Genomic DNA, 18,910 nt, shown 5'->3' with positions numbered 1-18,910 from the left:
TTTATAGGTTGTTTTCACAATTAATAATAAAAGCTATAATCGTAAGCTTTGTTTAGAATAGAATTATCCAAATTAGACTGAAGCTGTCCATTTATTTTTGGTTCGAGCTAGAAAGGTTCAAATGGAGTACATACTCATAAAAAAATTGTGAAACATCCTTTTAGTTTAGCACCGACAGAAGGCTCCGAGGCAGTTGCCAGCTTTAGATTTTCGTATTCGTGCATGTTCTGCCAACCAAGTCTTGCATTGCTTAAGAAGGTATTTCTAGCTCTGAGTGTAGGTGTTTGCATATTTTGCTTAAACAGCCGACTTTGATTTTAGTCCAAATGTAGGCGGGTGTTTCCTAATCTCCTCTTGACATATACGCGAGAAGTAAAATCCTTTAAATGCAACTTAAGGGGAGGGGGAAATTTTAAGACTAATAGATGTAGAACTACAAGGAAAAGATTATGTTTATCAATTTGCGGAGTTAAATTATGGAACAAACTAAGTGAGAACCTAAAGCAATGCCCAAACATATTCCTTTTCAAAAAATTTTACAAAGAAATTATTTTCAGAAGGTATAGATAGGCATGGTAGAAAGTTTTGTTTGTGTTTTTGTTTTGTTATTTGTATACATGTATGAGGGTATATGTGTATATATAATTATGTATGTATATGTGTAGGTAGATATATATATATATATATATATATATATATATATATATATATATATATATATATATATATATATATATATATATATATATATATTATAAATATTGTAAATTGAAGAAATAAAAGAATTAAAGGGGTAGGAGTACATAAGTTACTTCTTCTTACTCCTTTTCGCACATGTAATAGAGGTATATTATCTCAGGAAAGAAGGGTACCTTGTTTGTTGTTTCTCACCAATGTTTTTAAACATTGTTTTTATTGTTTTTTTGTTTTATTTGTATATACTTTCTCCTGCATGTTCGAAAGATATCAATTCAATTCAATTCAGAAGCGATCAGTTTGTCCTGCTTCTGTCGAGAAGCAGGACAGGTCAGTAATCTTCTGTCGAGATTACTGACCTTGGTTCCTTCTCTCTCTGATCCCTGCAGTTACCTGCCACAGGACAGCTCGCTGCAGTCAGAGACGGTGCATTTTAAGAGAGGAGTTTGCCAGCAGTTCTGTCTGCCCTCGCACACCGTCAACCTCAGCGAATGGGCGGACGACGAGGTAAGCCGCCGAGTGCTGAAAACTGGCCCGTGTGATTCTGCTAGAGCGGGAAGGCGGCCTGTGCAGAATACCAAACGCCGCGTCTCTCTCCTCAGCTGCTGTTTGATATGGACAAGGAAATCTTCCCCATGGTGGTGCAGGCTGTGGTGGACGAGGGGGAAGGTAAGATGCCGTATCAAGGCTGGACCGCGTGAAAGTGCTGCTGCAGGATTTTAAGCTGAGGTGAGCCGGTGTGTTTTATCTTTGCAGAACATTTGGGCCACTCTCACATCCTACTGGCTACATTTGAAAAGGTAAAGCTGGGTTGTTTTAACGAGTCAGGAATGTGATTCTCCCGGAGCTAAAAATAGGCTTTTTGTTTTACTTTTTTATGTAAGCGCAGCAAACTCTTAAATGAACGCAACAATCTCTATAATGTGCACGTCATCTGTTTTGCAGCACATGGATGGGAGTTACTGTGTAAAACCTCTGAAGCAGAAGCAAGTGGTGAATATAGCTGTTTTCTTTCCTCCTCCCTTCCTTCCTCTTATTGTTACATTTTTAATAATAATAAAAAAGCAATATCCTGTGTGATATTAATGGCAGACCCTTGAGACTGTCTGACTTTTTTCGCCTTTGTGTTCCTTTTCCCAGGTGGACGGAGTTAGCTACCTGCTGCAGGAGATCTATGGGATCGAGAACAAATACAACAGTCAGGAATCAAAGGTAGAAATAAAAAACAGAAGAGTTTAAGCCGTCTTTTATCTGAAATGACAGGAAGAAAAGAAAAATGAAACGCATCGGCGTACAGCTGTCTGCTTTGGTAGGTGGGCTCTTTGAATCGTTTCTCTTTTCCTTCCTCTCCAGGTGGCTGACGACGAGATCAGCGACAACAGCGCCGAGTGCGTAGTGTGCTTGTCGGACGTGCGAGACACCCTCATCCTCCCGTGCAGACACTTGTGTCTCTGCAACGCCTGCGCAGACACGTTGCGCTACCAGGCCAACTGCTGTCCTATCTGCAGGCTGCGTGAGTTTTACCTCGCTAAATGCTGTGTCCAAAAGTGATTTCAAATAGTAAAATTAATCCTCACTGTCACTCTGAATCACGGCTTCTTGCTTTAAGTTGATCTTTGTACTGCAGTCCAGACAGATCTGGAATTTTAAAATAGATAATAACATACTGTATTACCAGTAGATATGCAAATACTATGGATTAAAAGAAATTTTATTTATAATTTTAGAGAATTGGAGATTAAAAAAATAACGACAGTAAGAACTAGACTGATGGAACGTTGTGTTTCTGTTAAGGGGATTAATCTGTCTAATAATCTGTTTAAACAAGCCAAGGAGAGAAGATCAATTTTATTTTTTTAGGAAAGGTATCAGAAATATTATGCTGTCAAGATATAGTGAAATATAGTGAATTAGTGGAGGACAGTATTATTATGAAAGATTATATTCTTTGATTTTTCCCAAGAGGAATGTTTATGTTTGATTGGCCCATATTGAATTTATTATGTCTTACTGAACAAATATTTTTTGGGGGCAGAGCTAAATTGTATCAGATTTTTATTCTTCCTACTCCTTTTCATTCATTTATTCACTTTTATGTTTACATTACAATGTGTTGTGTTTATTTTATCTATTACTGAATGAAATATATAAAAAAAATAGTTATATTTGGAGAATTGTCTTAATATGCAGTATCCAGAATCTAAAGATAAAAATCATTGTTCCGTTTTTTTAGACATTATATCAAGAAAACAACAATTGACTAGTAAAATCTCCAGGGTATTATGGTGGAAAATGAGGGGCTGTTGAGTTACATCCAGTTTTTTTCTCAGAGTATCAGAGATAAATATAAGATGTTCTAATTAGGCTCCTGTTTGTTGCAAACTGTGGATCTCTGCAGCTCCTCCAGAGTGACCCCTGGGCTGTTTCTCTGTCTATTGCTCTCTCCGTCAGTTTAGGGGGACGTGAATCTTCTCTAATGTTCTCTGTGGCCTTCACACAACAGCTGTGTTTGTAGATTAAATAATAATTAGGTGACATCTGAGAGTAACTAGTTCCCCTTGATTTATTTTAGTGTGTGTAAACTTTCCTGTTGGGATCCTATTTAAAATGAAATTTTTAGACTTGGATCTGGTGAGTTTTAAATCCAAGTGCAGATCCCTCAGTGAAGTTCTATGGCAAAGTTAACAAGATCCTAAAGGGGCCGGTGTCCTGCCACTTCAATACACTTGAATCCAATTGTGAAATTGTCTATTTAGTATGTAGTCAAGTCCTACAACGTTCTGCTAAGGTACAAATTAATTCATCCAGGTTCGTTAAGGCAAAGCAGCCTCTAAAAGTAGAGTTTTCTATGTCTGCTCAGATTTAGGTCATCATTTTGCTGAGGCCAAAACTTTTTTAAACTTCAGATCCTATTAATAATTTTTTATCTCTGACCTGGATAATTTTTTTAATTCAGCGTTCAGAACGACGCGATCATTACCCATTTTTACTGCACGGGTTGGTTTTAACGAGGCGCTCCAGCACTTGTTTACAACTTGCCCAATAGTTCAGTTTTTATTTCCATTATTTGTCCGAAGGACTTATGTCTAATAAAGAGACTTAAGAGAAACATTTTTCAGAATTTAATCAGAAAGCGCTGTGGTGCTATGAGGCTATTCGAACTGACCTGCTAAAAACACAGTTCTTTTACATTTGAGACGTGTGTGTGTGTGTGTGTGCTTTGCGACATTATTGTTGTATTACTGTTTTTCCCGTCAGCATTTAGAGCTTTGCTGCAAATTCGAGCAATGAGGAAGAAACTTAGTCCTCTGTCGCCCACCAGCTTTAACCCAGTCATCACCTCCCAGACATCGGACTCGGAGGAACACTCGGTGAGGCACAGCTGAGAAAGGGAAAAAAAATTACCTTATGCTTTAAACTTTAAGCTTATTTTTCTGGTCTTGCCTTCTTGCAGCAGGCGTCAGAGCACATCCCACCTGGTTACGAGGCCGTGTCTCTGCTGGAGGCCCTGAACGGGCCTCTGAACACCTCCTCAGTGGACCCTCCTCCCCTTCATTCCGGTCCCAGCCACGTCTCCGGGGTGCTGCCGCCGTATAGCAGTGAGCCCCACCCGGTGCCAGCCCGATCCTTCTCGCCTCTCGACCAGTCCAACTCCAGTCAGGGATTAAAACTGAAAAAGAGTAATTCAAAGTGAGTCTGAGTCAGTTTTGTTCTGCTTCTGATCTTAATTCAGGTCGATAACATCAAATTTGTAAGAGGATGCAGTCAATGTTGCCTTGTGTTAAAATTTTAAGCGTCACATTTGTGTCATTCTTCCTGTCTTTCTTTCCTTCCTTTCTTCCTCGTGTTCTTCATTTCTTGTATCCTAGCTCCACTCCACCCTTTCCATTCTTTCTTAAATAAATGAAGAAACTTAAAATCCAGGAAAATAAATGCTGCAGAGTACAAAAAAGAACATCTGAAGCATGAATTTAGGTATTTTGTGTAATGAAAAGAAATATTGAGAATCTTTGTTTATTTCAGGTCCCTTTCCCAGAATTCCTCTGTGCTTCCTGAAGAGGAGGACGAGAAGTCTTGCAGTGAATCAGATGCATGTCGTCCCAAACTGGCTGTCGATCAGCAGGAGGTGTGTGCCTGTGTGTTTTCATAAAGATGCATTATGTGTGGGCAACATGAGTGTGCACTTTTGTTTTTGTGTGTTTAAATATTAGCACTTTACAAAGATTCATTACACAGTGTGAAATATTTCAAGCCTTTTCCTCTTGTAATTTTGGAAATTATGATTTACAGATATTGAAAAACCAAAATTCAGTGTCTCAAAAAATTAGAACCTTACATAAGAGCAATAGAAAAGGATATTTTAAACAGAAATGTAAAGCTTCTAAAAAGTATGTTCATTTATTTGCACTCAATACTTAGTTTGGTCTGTTTTTGCACAAATTACTGCATCAATGCAGTGTGGCATGGAGGCTGTCAACCTGTGGTTATGCTGATGTAGGTGTAATAGGTACAAGATAAGACTTTACTGATCTCACAATAGAGACATTCATCCGTTACATCAGCTCTTATAAGATAGTTAAGAGATATAAAGTTTAAGAAAGAAGTAGAGATATATAGATAAGATCAAACAAATCAACAAATACAAACAAATGAATATGTATATGCACACACACACACACACACACACACACACACACACACATATATGTGTGTCTGTGTGTGTATATATATATATATATATATATATATATATATATATATATATATATATATATATATATATATATATATATATATATATATATATATATATATATATATATATACACACACACACAGACATACACATGTCTATGCATATGTACATGATTTAACTATGCTAGGTTAGAATGGTAATCGCTGTAGGTATGCAAACATTGCACAAGTTGTTATAAAGTAGAATTGAACAGTTTAACAGCAGTGGGAATTGTGGACCTATGGTAGCTCCTTCCTGTGCAGAGGGAGCCTTAGTCGGCCGCCAAAGAAGCTGCTAAGCTCCTCTACAATCCAGTAGAGGAGATTGAATGTTAACCGGTAGGTGAGGTAGTGTCCTTCACCTAACATCGATCCCCATTGCCTTCATCTTGCTGGTGTTCAGGCACATGTAGTTGTGCTCACACCAGTCCATGAAGTTCACAATGACCGACCGATACTCTAATTCCTTCCCCTCAGACACACAGCCCACAATAACTAAGTCGTCAGAGAACGTTTGAAGATGACAGCTGTCCATGTTGTAGGTTTGCTGTGTTCGCCTGAAGGGAAATAGTGAAAGAACAGCACATTACGGGTCCCAGTGCTGCACACTAGCACCTACAACTCACAGCTACGCAGCTGCATGTACTGTGGCTGGTCAGTCAGGTAATAGATGATGACCATCCATTCACACATCTACCAACTTACCATCTAGCAGCTCCAGTCTGATGGTGTTGAAAGTGCTGGAGAAGTCAGAAAGCGTGTCGCTCTCAGCGCCCGCTGCAGCAGGTAGATGGTAGCATCCTCTACTCTGACATTAGGCCTGTAAGCAAACTGCGGGGGGGCTAAAGTGGGGCTCACCGCAGTGCGGAGGTGAGTAAGGAGGAGCCTCTCCATAATCTTCATCAGGTGGGAGGTCAAGGCGACTGGTCTCAAATGGGTCGGTTCCCTAGAATGTGTCGTTTTAGGAACCAGAGTCACACAATAGGTCTTCCACAGGACAGGGACCTTCTCCAACCTTATAAAGTCATGAAGCCCAGGTTGCTTTGATGACATCCTGATCCGGCGTCTCCCTTCGTCCTCTTCACAATATTCCATAGATTCTAAACGAGGTTCAGGTTCAGTTTTCTGGCCAGTCAAGCACAGGAACACCATGGTCATTCAGCCAGCTTTTATAATCTTTTGGCACTGTAGGCAAGTACCAAGACCTGAAAGCAGCACACTTAAGTTTGTATGCAGAAGAACTTCCTGAAAGATGGCTGATTTGACTGTAAAGTTAAGAAAATGCCATGGACCAACACCAGCAGATGACATGGCACCCCAAACCATCACTGACTGTGGAAACCTTACACTGGACTTACAGCAACCTGGGCTCTTTGCCTCTTTTCTCTTCCCTCAGACTCTGGGACCTTGATTTACAAATGAAATGTAAACTTTACTTGCATCTAAAGAGAGGACTTGGACCATTGAGCAACAGTCCAGTTGCTGACGATTGTGACGTCATCTCTTGTTCAGGAGTGGCTTAACAAAAAAAATGCGACATTTGTTGCCCATGTGTAGGATTCATCTGTGTGTAGTGGCTCCTGATGCCCTCACTCCAGCCTCAGTCAAGCCATTGTAAAGCTCCCCCAAATTGATTGGATTTTGCCTGACAATCCTTTCATGACTGCAGTTATCCTACCATACGTTTTCCTTCTACCCAACTTTCTATGACTATGCTTGGATACAGCACTCTGTGAACAACTAGCTTATTCACCAATGACCTTTTGAGCCTGACCGTCCTTGTGGAGGGTATCAATGACTATCTATTAAGTCAGCAGTCTTCCCTGTGATTGTGTAGGCCATATTATGCTTATAATGCTTTTAAGCAATTGTATGCAATATTCACATTTTCTGATACACTGACATCCTGTATGCCATAATCATCATTAGTTCAAGATATAAAGGCTCGAAATATCTCACTCTGTGTACCGAATCTATTTAAAATGAGTTTCACTTTCCAAAATGAGTGAGACATTTTTTTTTCCTTTTCCTCGATGTTCTGATTTGTTGAGATGTACCTCTATAAGCTCACTGCCGTGTCTTCCAGAGCGGGGTGACTCCAGACAGCGAGAACTTGACCCTGTCCTCGTCCGGAGCCATCGATCAGTCACCCTGCACCGGTACCCCTCTGTCCTCCACCATCACCTCCCCTGAAGGTACACAGATACAGAACATAGGTTGCATCTTCAAATAGAAAGACTTGAAACGATTATCTTCAGTGAATTATAACACTAACCAGTTGTGTGCATCACAAAAATCCACATGGTGTAGGCTGTTTGTTGGTATATAAAAAGCTGTCTTTGTTTACAAGGCATGCTTATTTATTTTCTATCCAATAAGCTATAGAGAGATTTTTGTAAATGTGACAAATTCAGTAATGGGAAAGACTGGCTACATCACTGGTGATGGCAAAGGATTTAAGAGGAAAACTTGCCACCAGGCTCTTGTAATCAAATGCACTTCCTTAACAGATCATCAGGAAGTGTGACTGGTCCTGTAAAAGCTTAAGTTTTAATATTTTGCACCCCTGGTATTTGTGGTAACACAATACTGAGGTGAAAAGACATCGGCAATTTTCCCAAAGAAGCAATTGTTGCTACCCATCGATCTGGGAAGGGCCATTTCATAATCTATTCGAAGTTGGTCATTCTACACTGAAAAATATTCTTATGTTTTGGAAAACGTGTAGAACAGTTGCAAGTCTTCTCAGAGCTCGAAATTCCAACACGTTATCAAAAAATCAGTTTTGTCTCCAAAGACAATATGGCATCATGACATCTGGCACAAAGTCCACTGTACAGATGAGATCAAAGGAGATATATTAGTCCATATTGCACAGTGTCATGTTTAGAGAAAACCAAAACCACAGCTTATCAATGCTTCAGGCTGACTGTCAAGCATGGTTGTGGAGATTTGATGGTTTGGCCCAGTTTTGCAGCCGCAAAACCTTTAATAATTGAATCAAACATGAGTACAAACATATTCTAGTGTTTAATGTGAAGCCGTCTGTCCAAGATCTGAAGTTGGGTCCTCAACAAGAAAACAATTCCAAAGACAGCGGAAACGCTGGGATAGAGTTGCTAAAAAAAAAGGAGAAGAATTGAGGTCCTGAAAGGATTCAGGGCTTACCTTAACTAAATGCTGTGGACTTTAAGATAATTAGCTGTGAACGAATGCCACAGACCTCAATGACCTGGAGCAACGTTGCCGAAAACACATTACACAGTGTATGTGAGTGCATGTCTAATAAAAGCTGATATGTTCTCTGAGCTGCAGCCCAGAGGCAAACCCCAGTGGCTCAAAATTCCTCCATAACGACGTGATGAAGACGGAAAAGGACTGGTTTAAGCTGTCGTTTGCCAAAGCTAGTTTTACAGGCTGCTGAATCATGTGGTTCACCAGATTTTTCCCCATGACTGTATTTAAGATTCAGATCTGGTTCTGTGGCAGATGTTATGACTGGCATGGCACTAGAGGTCGAAGATCACCACAACAATTAGCTCTACTTGAACATAAATCCATCCGCGGTCACTTGCTGGATGGTTTTATAAGTCTGGTCCAAGTCCCGGTGAAATTTCTATTTTTGTAAATAGATAAATTAATTTTCTTTCGCTGCAGGATCCTCGTCTATCTTTTTGTTTTTTGGTATCTGACTCTTCTGTTTGCGTCTGTATGTTTAAATTACATTTGCTGCTGCATATCTGAGCAGCCAGGGGTGTGACTTTGGTTTGCAGCTTTCATGAAATAATCTGATTCGATGAAGAATGACACAAAAAGGCTGACTTGGACACAAACACAGAGAGCTGGGCCATGAAGAAAAACTTCAGGTAACCAATTAGAGACCAGCATGAAGTCAAGGGAAAGCGTAAAGGTTACAAAGATACACGTTAATGCATGTAGCGTCTCTGACAATTAGAACAATTAAATTACACAGGAAAGAACTCCAAAATAAAGTCAAAACGGAATGGGAATGGTGAAAAATAAAATGCCATGACAGAACAGAACAGATGTAATAATTACGTTTTATTTTGTAATTTATGTTTACTGCTCGACCTTTTTCACTGCAATTTTGACAGGGGTGGCACGAGAGCGCCCTCTACTGGCAATCTGCCTCTGTTCAGAAGTCACCAAATTAGTAAACCGCCTCCACCGGTCATTTCATTCTGAGTATAAATCCAGTTGTTGTCCGTAGGCTGTAAAGGTTTGCTTGAGAACATTATTGAACAAACAGCATCATGAAGACCAAGGAACACAGCTAAGGAGGGTTGAAAGGGATACACAGCGTACTGGTTTGGAGAAATTTAAAGAAGTGTTATGTGTTAAAACAATATCCGGAGCTTTGAACATGCGATGGAGCAGAGAAATTAAAGGCTTTCTTAATTTCTTCAAGAGACTTTTTTTGTGTCTGTTGCTGAAAGGAGGATCAGCTCCTCATTTTTGTCCCGGTTAAATGAAACATCCACTGGATATCCAACAAAAAAAATCATAACCATCACGACGTGTGTCTCCCTCTGTCCATCAGACCCGGTGAGCAGCAGCCTGGCCCAGTCAGTGATGTCCATGGCCTCGTCCCACTCGCAGCACTCTCACATCAGCGCCGACACCATGTCCTCCATGTCGGGGTCCTACCTGGCCGGGGCCGAAGGAGAGCCCGCGGGGGCCGAAGAGGTGGGAGACGTGGACGGCGAGGAGGACCGAGACGCTCCCACGGAGAGCCGAGCTGCATCCCACCAGGACGGGGTGAGGGCGTATAGGGTGGAACGGAGGATAAAAATGGCTACAGGATGATCCTGTTCATTTCAAACAATCATAAGATCTCCCCTGTTTGGATGCCGTTTTCAGGAGTTCTCTAGGGAGCCAAAGGGACACAATTACTCGGCTGTAGAAGAGCAGGATTCAGAGGTTATTGTAACCGACTCGCACACAAGGCGTGTCGCCTCAACTCATTTTCGGTTTCGGGTTTTACAGAGCTTTGCTTTCTGCTTGCTGCAGGGAAATGATGTCACAGAAGAGGACTGCTCCTCTCCGTCTAACGGGAAAGGTAACTATGAGACTAATCCCTCACCTGTCGACCAAAAGCAGCACACCTCCCCCCACATTCGTTATTGTTGCCATGAAGACAGCTAATATTGTTCTTCATTAAATATTTAACAACCGGATTGCTGTCTTGCCTCTGTATTCCTCAAAAGCGTGGCTTAGAAAAAAAAATAGACACATGCTGTGGCACCCACTGTCCTCTAGATGGTGATGTTCATTTTTGAATGCATGCAGTTTTGGTCAACTTCATCAATACACTTCAACTTAAACTATACAACTTCACAGTAAGAAATAAAATCTAATCACAAGAAGCCCTTTGATAGTCCTTTTCCTTCACGTAAATCTCAGATTATATTTAAATCAAACAGGGATTCTAATAGAGTTCACAAGGTGCAGATTGATCTTTTAGGCTTCCTTATTGATAACCAGAGGTAAACAAGCAGCTTCAGTCATTCTGTGTTCAGGTTTCACACCAGTGTGCTGTTTTGCATTACTCTGACAACTAGGGTTGCCAACACCTTGGAAAATAAATAAGGGACAATTCTTGGCCAGGCTTCATCTTTCACCTAATGCTGGGCAATATGGCTTAAAAGATACAATCTCTGATTTTATTATACAAAATCCAATTAATCAGTTACCGCCCCACCCCCTTTTTTAGGTTTCACAAATAGAAATTATAGAAATTATTTGAAAAACTTGCTTTTATTTCAAGAATTTCGTCTGGGAGTTGACGTGATGAAATACAACTAAATACAAGCTGTGAAACATGCTTGTAAAACAAGATGCCAGTCCTGCCATTGCATAACTAAATGTTTGCTGCTAGTGGTATTACACAATCAGCAAAGAACAGCCCTCACTTCACTTGTGTAAACTCAAACTAACTTTAAAAAAAAATAAGTAAATGAATAAATTAAAGTGCCTCGACTTATGATAAAAAGTTTCCTCTTTACAATATCTTTGACAATATATTTTCCTAAACATATATTCAGCATTGCATGCAAATAAAACCCAGATTTTCCAGCAATTTAATCTTAATAAATGGTAAATTCGAATTAATCAATTACATTGATTTATCACCCAGCTCTACTTCCACCCCACTGACGCAATTCATCTTTTTTGTTATTTCTTCTGTGTGTGAGATATTTTTTTTTAAAACATTTGACTCAAACCTGAATTCAATAAGACATTTTCTTCATTTTTAAATATGGTCCAGTTCCTTTTTTCACAGGACAGTTGTCCACCCTGCTGGCAGCATATACATTTTTTGTGTCCATCAGACTTATCCATCATAGTCAGTGGGCGGGGCTAAGACTGCTCCAGTCAAGATGGTTGGTCTAAGGAGGGCTTGCTGCACATATTAACCAATCAAATGTTGACCCACAGTAACAGTTACAATCATTTTAATATTTAATTTTTGTAGACAAAGCATAAAAATGTAATCATTTCTGAAATAATATAAAGAATTTCACATTTAACCATTTATTTTTTAATCACTAGAAGATGCAGTAGATGGGGTTAGATGGAATACAATTACTTGCTGTGGTAACCCCTGAAAAAAAAAGCTGAAAAAGAGATTTAAAAAAAAAAAATTACTGATACATTTATATAATTGTGGACATACTATTTAGTTTATTTGTATTTAGTAATTTCTTAAAAAAATTAATTGTTTATGAATGTTAAGTAAATATTCATTCGTTTATTTATTAAAATGCAGTAATTCTTGCTCTCTGTACTACTCACTGTAGATGTATAAAACTTGCGTGGTTGGGAGTGTTTTATTTCCTGCTGTTTATTCATAAAACTTCCATACTTATCTGGACGGCTCCTCAATGCAGTTTGCGCCTGTTTGTGAATGATGAAAGTAAATGTGATGGAGCACTGAGCAAAGCGTGGATGTGAGTCAGTGGCTCTTGCAGCTCAATGCAAACACAACAAGGTTAGCTGTGAGTAAGATTTATGTGAATGAGTTTCTCTGTGAAGGATGTTTTTGTGTGACCTAAAGATCTTCCAAGGCTGAGCGCACCTGTGCAGCCTGACCGAGTGTAACACGATGTATGACTGATGTATGTTTGGAAGCACGTGTGTGGCTCTGTTTGCTACCGCCACACAGATTCTAAATGTTTCCCGTTGGTTTCTGTGCTAAAATTACACATTTGTCACACATTACCAAGTAGTGCTTATATTTTTGGTTTTCTTGGCTCATCAAGCTGTAAGTCCTTCAACAGACTTACTTCCACATCTCCAAATAATTTGGAAAACCTATCAAAGTAGTCATCTTGAAAGATATTCTGAGTTTTTTTTTATCTTTGTAGCAAAAAAACAGCACTAATATCACAAAATGATTTCAGTTAACAATTCAAAAAGTTCTCAAAGCAATGATTCTTACTATTACAATAAGATTAGCAATCACATTACAAGCTTGTATGTTAAAACAATTTCACCAGAAAGAAATGGTTACCTGTAAGACAATTGGGCCTCAGACTTTCAAGTTAATTTGAATGTTTGGTCAGAAAAGAGCCAGCTTGTGATTCAACATAATAGACTTGCAGCCTGATCTGTTGGCTCAGTGTGAGAAATGTGTTTTTCTGTCTGTGTTCTGTAAACCATCTGCACATTTCGCATCATGTTCATGCATTTTCCCGTTCTAATTGAATCGAACAGCCTTTTGATACATTGTGAGATCAATTTTTAGACTTTAAATGCTTTATTTTCTCAGCGATGGGGAAAGTTATGGATTTAAAAAGTAGTTTATGAAGCAGAGGGTCACATTTAGACTACATTTGGTCTAAATTGAGTCCACCCTAAGTAATTAGTTTACATAAATCGTTATATAACGTCCTTTAGAGATGTAACTCATCCCCAGTTTCTCTTTTCAACAGATATTCTTCTGACTGTTGATGTATTTAATCATTTTCCACTTCAGCATGGCCTCCTTCCTTCTCTCCTCCTCCCTGCTTGTCTCACCCCCTCGTCCCTCCCACCTCCTCCCCTCTCACGCTGTGCCTGGCTGCTCTTGTTTGACCTTTGCCCTCGCTTGCAGGTGGGCGGAGCAGGTGTCCAGAGTTGGCCAATAACAATCAGGGTGTCGCCCACTGTGACACGCCCTCTTTGGGGTTGGATAATGAGCAGGCTTCTGACAGCCGATTCGCCGGTGAGTGGCAACCTGTCGGACATGGACCAATGAGAGCTTGAGGATAGAGGAAAGGAAAAGTGAGAGGTGCATGAGATAAAAGTGAGAGGTGCACAAAGTATAAACCTAAAAAAAAAAAAGGAGTTGGCAGCAATAATTAAGAGGGTTTTTAAGCCTTTGCAGTAAAGCATGAAGATTTGGCGCCTTTCTTCCTCTCTTCATCCCTATCCTTTGGTGTTGTGGTACTCCAATGCTTCATTTTTCCAATTCTGATTAGCTGTGCACTGTTTCCTTCCTCTTCCTTTGACCCAAAACCCTGTGTGTATGCCAGCGAGTGCGTTTGTAGGATGTCTGATGACTGATTTCCGCATGCAGTCCTTTAAAAATAAATAAATAATAAAAATAATTTATTTGTGTATGTGTGAGACTAAAACAGGTATTTCTCAAAGACTGAAGTTCATGTTCGGTGTCTGCCAGCTCTAAGCCGCTTTGCAAAACATCTGCACATCTCGTTCTCATCCATCCTTCTGACCCCTCCATTTTGTCCCTAACTGTCCTTGTTGGTTCACTGTAAGAAGAGCTGAGGGTTCTTTTTTTTTCTTTTTCCACTAAACTGTCCTTGATTATGCCCAGATACAGCACTCTTTGAACAACCTGATTGTTTAGCATGAGGAAACATGTGGCGTTTCCTCATGTTTAAGGCATCATGGACTGTCTGCCGGACAACTGTCAGTTCAGCAGTCTTCTCCGTGTTTGCCTAAGTCAACATAATATAGTACAATCAAATTTATTGTTGCTTCTTTTTTTTTAACCCCATATGGGCCAGATATGGTTTAGCTCTGAACCACAAATTCTGATCTATACTGTTCAAGTTCAAACATCCCCGAAACCTTCAGCTCCGCCTTGTTCTCGCTTTTAAACCCTTCCGCTCTCAACCCCCGCTTCCCCTCATTCCCACGAGGATGTTTTATACTGAACGTTGTGACATGTTTCCTGCTCGTTTGTCGTAAAACTTCTGTTATTTCTCTGTTTCTCTCCTTTTCGATCCTGCCATCCTTACTCTCATCATCTTCTGCTCTTTCCTGTACATTGTTTCCTTTCCTGCCTTCTTCCCCCATTCCTCTGTCTCTTCTTCGCCATCTTTATTTTCCTCTTTTGCTCTCTTTCGGATGGACAGATGAGGAGTCGTGCCCAGTGCACATTGAGGACTAGGTATGGAGTTATGGTTAGATGAAGGAATAAACATCAGGGTAACGAGCTGTAGCTAGCTTCATATTTTCCATTTATACAAAGAAACTAAATCACATACACACTGCCATGGAGTAGTATTTATATCCCTTTAACTTTTTTAACACCACCGCGAAAGGTTGATTGTGGCACCATCGTGCTATGGGAATTGCTTTCTTTAATGGGAACAAAAAGGCTCATCAGAGTTGATAGGAAGCTGTATGGAGCCGAATAGAGAGAAATAGTGGAAGAAAACATGTAAGAGGCTGTAAAACACTTGGGATTGAGAGCTTTACCATATACCAGAACAACAACCCTAATCTTACAGCCAGATCTACAATGGAAAAGTTTATATCAAAATTTGAGTTTCACAATAGCTTAATTAAATTGTAGACTGAAATCCAACTTAGAAGCTGTGGCAAGGCTTTGAAAGTTAATATTTGCCAGTTTCCTTCATTTAATTCAACTGTAATTGCAGCAAAATATGGTTCTTTATTAACCTGACGCCGCCAGATAGATTTGCTTCGCATATCCATCTGGAAACCTTCCGTTGAAGTAATTTTGGGAAGGGGCGAAAATACTGGTTAGCTGATTGGCCTATGTTGGTGATAGACGGGCCAAATTAACCAATCAGATTCGTCGTCGCTCTGTTACGAGCGACGACGAAAACACAACCACAAGCCAAGCTACTCTTGCTGCTGCAGGTAAAGGCTCATTAGCTCAGCAAAGAAATACTCTAATTCTGATAAAACTTGCTCGATAGCCACGCTAACGCTAATTTCATCGTCTGAAGCCGCCATGTTCTTTAGACTGAACTGTTGCACTTCTCGTTGCGTCACACCTCAACCCGCCTCAAAGCCAACGCTGATTGGACGTTCGTTTGGTGAACTGCTCCAAATTTTCTTTAACGGAGAGTAGCCAGACTGATCTGCGAGTGAAACCTTGAAAGCTCGCGAGATCAGGATGGTCTCACGAGGCTAGTTCTTTATAGGACTGTCTCAGTAATGTTGAATATGTGCAATCCACACTTTTTAGATTTGTGTTTGTACAATGGTTCTGCGTACCTTAGTTGTGTTGGTCTTTAAAATAAAATCCCAATAAAGTACATAGAAGCTTGAAGTTGTAATGCAATAAAATGTGAAAAAGTGCATGTGCTTGAATCATTTTTGCAAGGCACTTTATGCTCTAATTGTAGCTTCCCAAGCTTATTGCATTTTCTAATTAAAGTAAAAATGTTCAATAATCCAGTCATCAAACATAAAATCTTAGTTACTTAATTTTGATGTTTTCTAAAAGCAAAACATATTTTCTGTTCTAGTTTTACTGTGTAAGAAAAACTGGAGTTGTCCAGTTGTTTTATTTAATTTTATTATTTAACCTTTTTTGGATTGATCATGACCTGGATGACAGAGAAGCTTTACCAAATGTAACTATTAAGCTGGAAATGGCCTTTCCAGAATGGCGACTATATCAGTATAAATTAATCAGTAGGATCTGACCTTTTACTCCTGTGAGATGCGCAGACCTTAGGAGAAATCAGATTTGCTTTAAGATTAAAATACATTTTCATTACCCAAAATTTTTTACAGCTGTTCTGTCGGACAGTTTGATTGTTTTTGTGTAGAAAGTTGTAGAAATTCGACACACACTACTATTTAATGGAACAAACTGTGCAATAATCTTTTTCCTTCTGTCTTTTTTTCAGATTTTATGTATCTCGGCGGCTACAGGCCTGCTCTTGATCCCCTCCCCCACCACTTCTCCACCAGCAACATTAATCTGGAGGAGCAGGGGGCGGAGAACAGAGACGGCCAGAGTCCCAAGTATCCTCACCGTGGGCCGCTCATCGTGTAACATTCAAACCAATCTAAAACGCCCCGCCCACAACCCGCTTTTCCCCACCCTGCCCATAGCGCTGCCACTCCGGGTATTGTCTTTGCTGAGCAGGGAAACATTTCCCCAATCCGTTTAAAAATTTCCGTGACTGTCGCCGCTGCGGCTGGATCCCACTTGGAGTGGGAAGAGGAAGAAAGCGGAATCACCTTTAACATTGTTGGCGCACTTTTATCACACGTTTTTCTTGTTTTGTTGTCTCTTAACTATTTCTTGGAACGATTATCCTTCTGCTATTTTATTATTTATTACCTGTAGGTTTTACGGGAGCTCTGTATCGTGTTAGTATCTTCAGAAGAATACATGTTGCTCCTCTTCTCTGCCTTTTTCCCCTTCCTTCCTACTGATGTATCAGCCAAACAGTCGGGAGCTACTGGGATCGGCAATCTGATTTATTACTACTAAGTTCTTCCTCTGTGTCAGAAACTGTGTTATGAATGAGTGGTGGGACACTTTGACGCTGAACATCAGCTCTCACCGGACTACCTTACCGAAGTAGAACAACATTGACCCCTCGCTTCGGATCAGGGAGCTTCAGTCTCGCACCTTCGCATGCCGCTTTTCACGTTTTCCTTCCATTTCCGCCACCCTTCTGAAACTCCTGAATGTAAATTCAGAGGCAGCCGAACTTTTCCGATGGACGAGCCAAGAAACGGTGGCCAAAATGACCTTGCGGGAAAAAAAAAGAGGTAGAATGTAGGACTATGATGGTGGAGCTCAAAAACAGGGGATTATATGCGTCACCTTAAATCTTCACTTAAACTGGAATCAAACCCAAACTTTGACACACACACACAACCTTCCATCTCCATCCTCTCCTTCTGTAGCTCCAATTTAGCATGTCAGTATTAATACGGTGCAACTGCAAGTACGACCAAGCAATAAAAATACCCTGCACCTCCATCTTTTCACCTCCTGCACTAGTTCTAAGACCGAACTGTGTTTGCACTGGCCTCTTACACTTCAACCCTTTCAGTATGTTTTAACTGTCTACCTATACTTTGATGTTGCCATTATGAAGGGAATCACGACGAGGAAAACCTCCTACAAGGCATTTGAAAAATGACGTAGCAAGGATTTTCCTCCACCCTCACCCACGCCCCACACTTCCCCGATCTTGGTTTGTGAACCTTTTTAGTTGTTTTCCGTTTTTGTAAAACTCTTGATGTGTATCTCATCTGTTGTCGATTGCAAATCGTTTGTGTTTTAATCTGTTGCAGAACACTGTGCTGTTTCTTAGAATGTGGATGAAAATATGTGAAAATCTCGTAAAAGGTTTACATAATCGTGCAGACATAGTGGCTAACTAATGAGGAACAATATCTGCAATTAATGCACTATTAGCTGACTCCTAGACGACACTCTTTCTGGTGCATGAGGTGATGATAGAAGTAAACATGTTTTGTCTAGGTCAGCCTGCACCCTCCTGTAGACTTGATATTGGACCACTGCACAAATCTGAAGTGGTACCATGTCTTTCTGTAGTGTTATATTTCGATTGTAGGCACCCGTATTTCTATTGGCCTGCTCAGGTCAAGTCTTCTGCACTACTATAACCGAGCTGCAAACAGTCATGTGATCACAGTCTGAATGTGCAGACAGAGCTGCTTTCTGGCGCCAGTCTCAGTATGGTATCGAAGGAAATTCACAAAATCCCACTTTTCTAGAGTGAAAACGAAAAATAGACTTAAACAGACAATAAAAATTTTGCAACTAAACCTGCCTGACTGCTTAATTTTTGACTGCTTTCTTTTTCTTTGAAAGGTCTTTGCTGAAATGTCTGTCACAGATACTCTCCTTGCACATACAAGCGATCGTCAATAAGTTGAAATTGAAAAGTTCATTTGTTTTAGTAAATCGATTCAAAAGCTGAAAATCATGTTTCATATAGATTTATTACAACCTGATATATTTCGTGTTGGTTACGTTTAATTTTATTGATGAAACTAAATCACAGTATAAAGACTAATAAAAAATATTTTTAATACATAAGTATGTTTTGGCCCATAAAATGACTTCTGACTTGTCTTGTAGCCACAAAAGATTAATGCTGGCTGTTCATAGTCACTATCCAAGCATATCAATGGAAAACTGAGTGGAAGGAAAAGCTGGTGCAATAATGTGCACAAGATACAGTGATAACCAAAGCTTTTG

At 40.0% G+C, this 18,910-nt stretch overlaps 1 protein-coding gene across 4 annotated transcripts in view; it reads left to right on the top strand.

Moving 5' to 3' along the window:
* The window catches only part of rnf157 (ring finger protein 157), a 33,584-nt gene extending 15,110 nt beyond the window's left edge, over positions 1 to 18,474 (top strand). The window contains exons 5-20 of one of the 4 annotated variants that reach the window (XM_021317964.2): positions 1,086 to 1,203; positions 1,299 to 1,365; positions 1,453 to 1,496; positions 1,642 to 1,689; positions 1,837 to 1,908; positions 2,050 to 2,209; positions 3,955 to 4,067; positions 4,151 to 4,386; positions 4,720 to 4,822; positions 7,517 to 7,625; positions 9,992 to 10,209; positions 10,312 to 10,371; positions 10,462 to 10,510; positions 13,547 to 13,657; positions 14,814 to 14,848; positions 16,569 to 16,656. In XM_021317964.2, the coding sequence (XP_021173639.2) occupies positions 1,086 to 1,203; positions 1,299 to 1,365; positions 1,453 to 1,496; positions 1,642 to 1,689; positions 1,837 to 1,908; positions 2,050 to 2,209; positions 3,955 to 4,067; positions 4,151 to 4,386; positions 4,720 to 4,822; positions 7,517 to 7,625; positions 9,992 to 10,209; positions 10,312 to 10,371; positions 10,462 to 10,510; positions 13,547 to 13,657; positions 14,814 to 14,848 (1,543 nt within the window). In that variant the 3' untranslated portion in view covers positions 16,569 to 16,656. Of the gene's footprint in view, positions 1 to 1,085; positions 1,204 to 1,298; positions 1,366 to 1,452; positions 1,497 to 1,641; positions 1,690 to 1,836; positions 1,909 to 2,049; positions 2,210 to 3,954; positions 4,068 to 4,150; positions 4,387 to 4,719; positions 4,823 to 7,516; positions 7,626 to 9,991; positions 10,210 to 10,311; positions 10,372 to 10,461; positions 10,511 to 13,546; positions 13,658 to 14,813; positions 14,849 to 16,568 lie in introns of all 4 variants that reach the window. The other 3 variants (XM_012865402.3, XM_012865401.3, XM_021317962.2) reach the window with 3 other exon arrangements.
* Positions 18,475 to 18,910: the final 436 nt, after the last annotated feature.

This window comes from Fundulus heteroclitus, chromosome 10 (genome assembly GCF_011125445.2).
Source record: "Fundulus heteroclitus isolate FHET01 chromosome 10, MU-UCD_Fhet_4.1, whole genome shotgun sequence".
Taxonomy (NCBI): domain Eukaryota; kingdom Metazoa; phylum Chordata; class Actinopteri; order Cyprinodontiformes; family Fundulidae; genus Fundulus; species Fundulus heteroclitus.
This window is presented reverse-complemented; position numbering and strand designations above follow the sequence as displayed.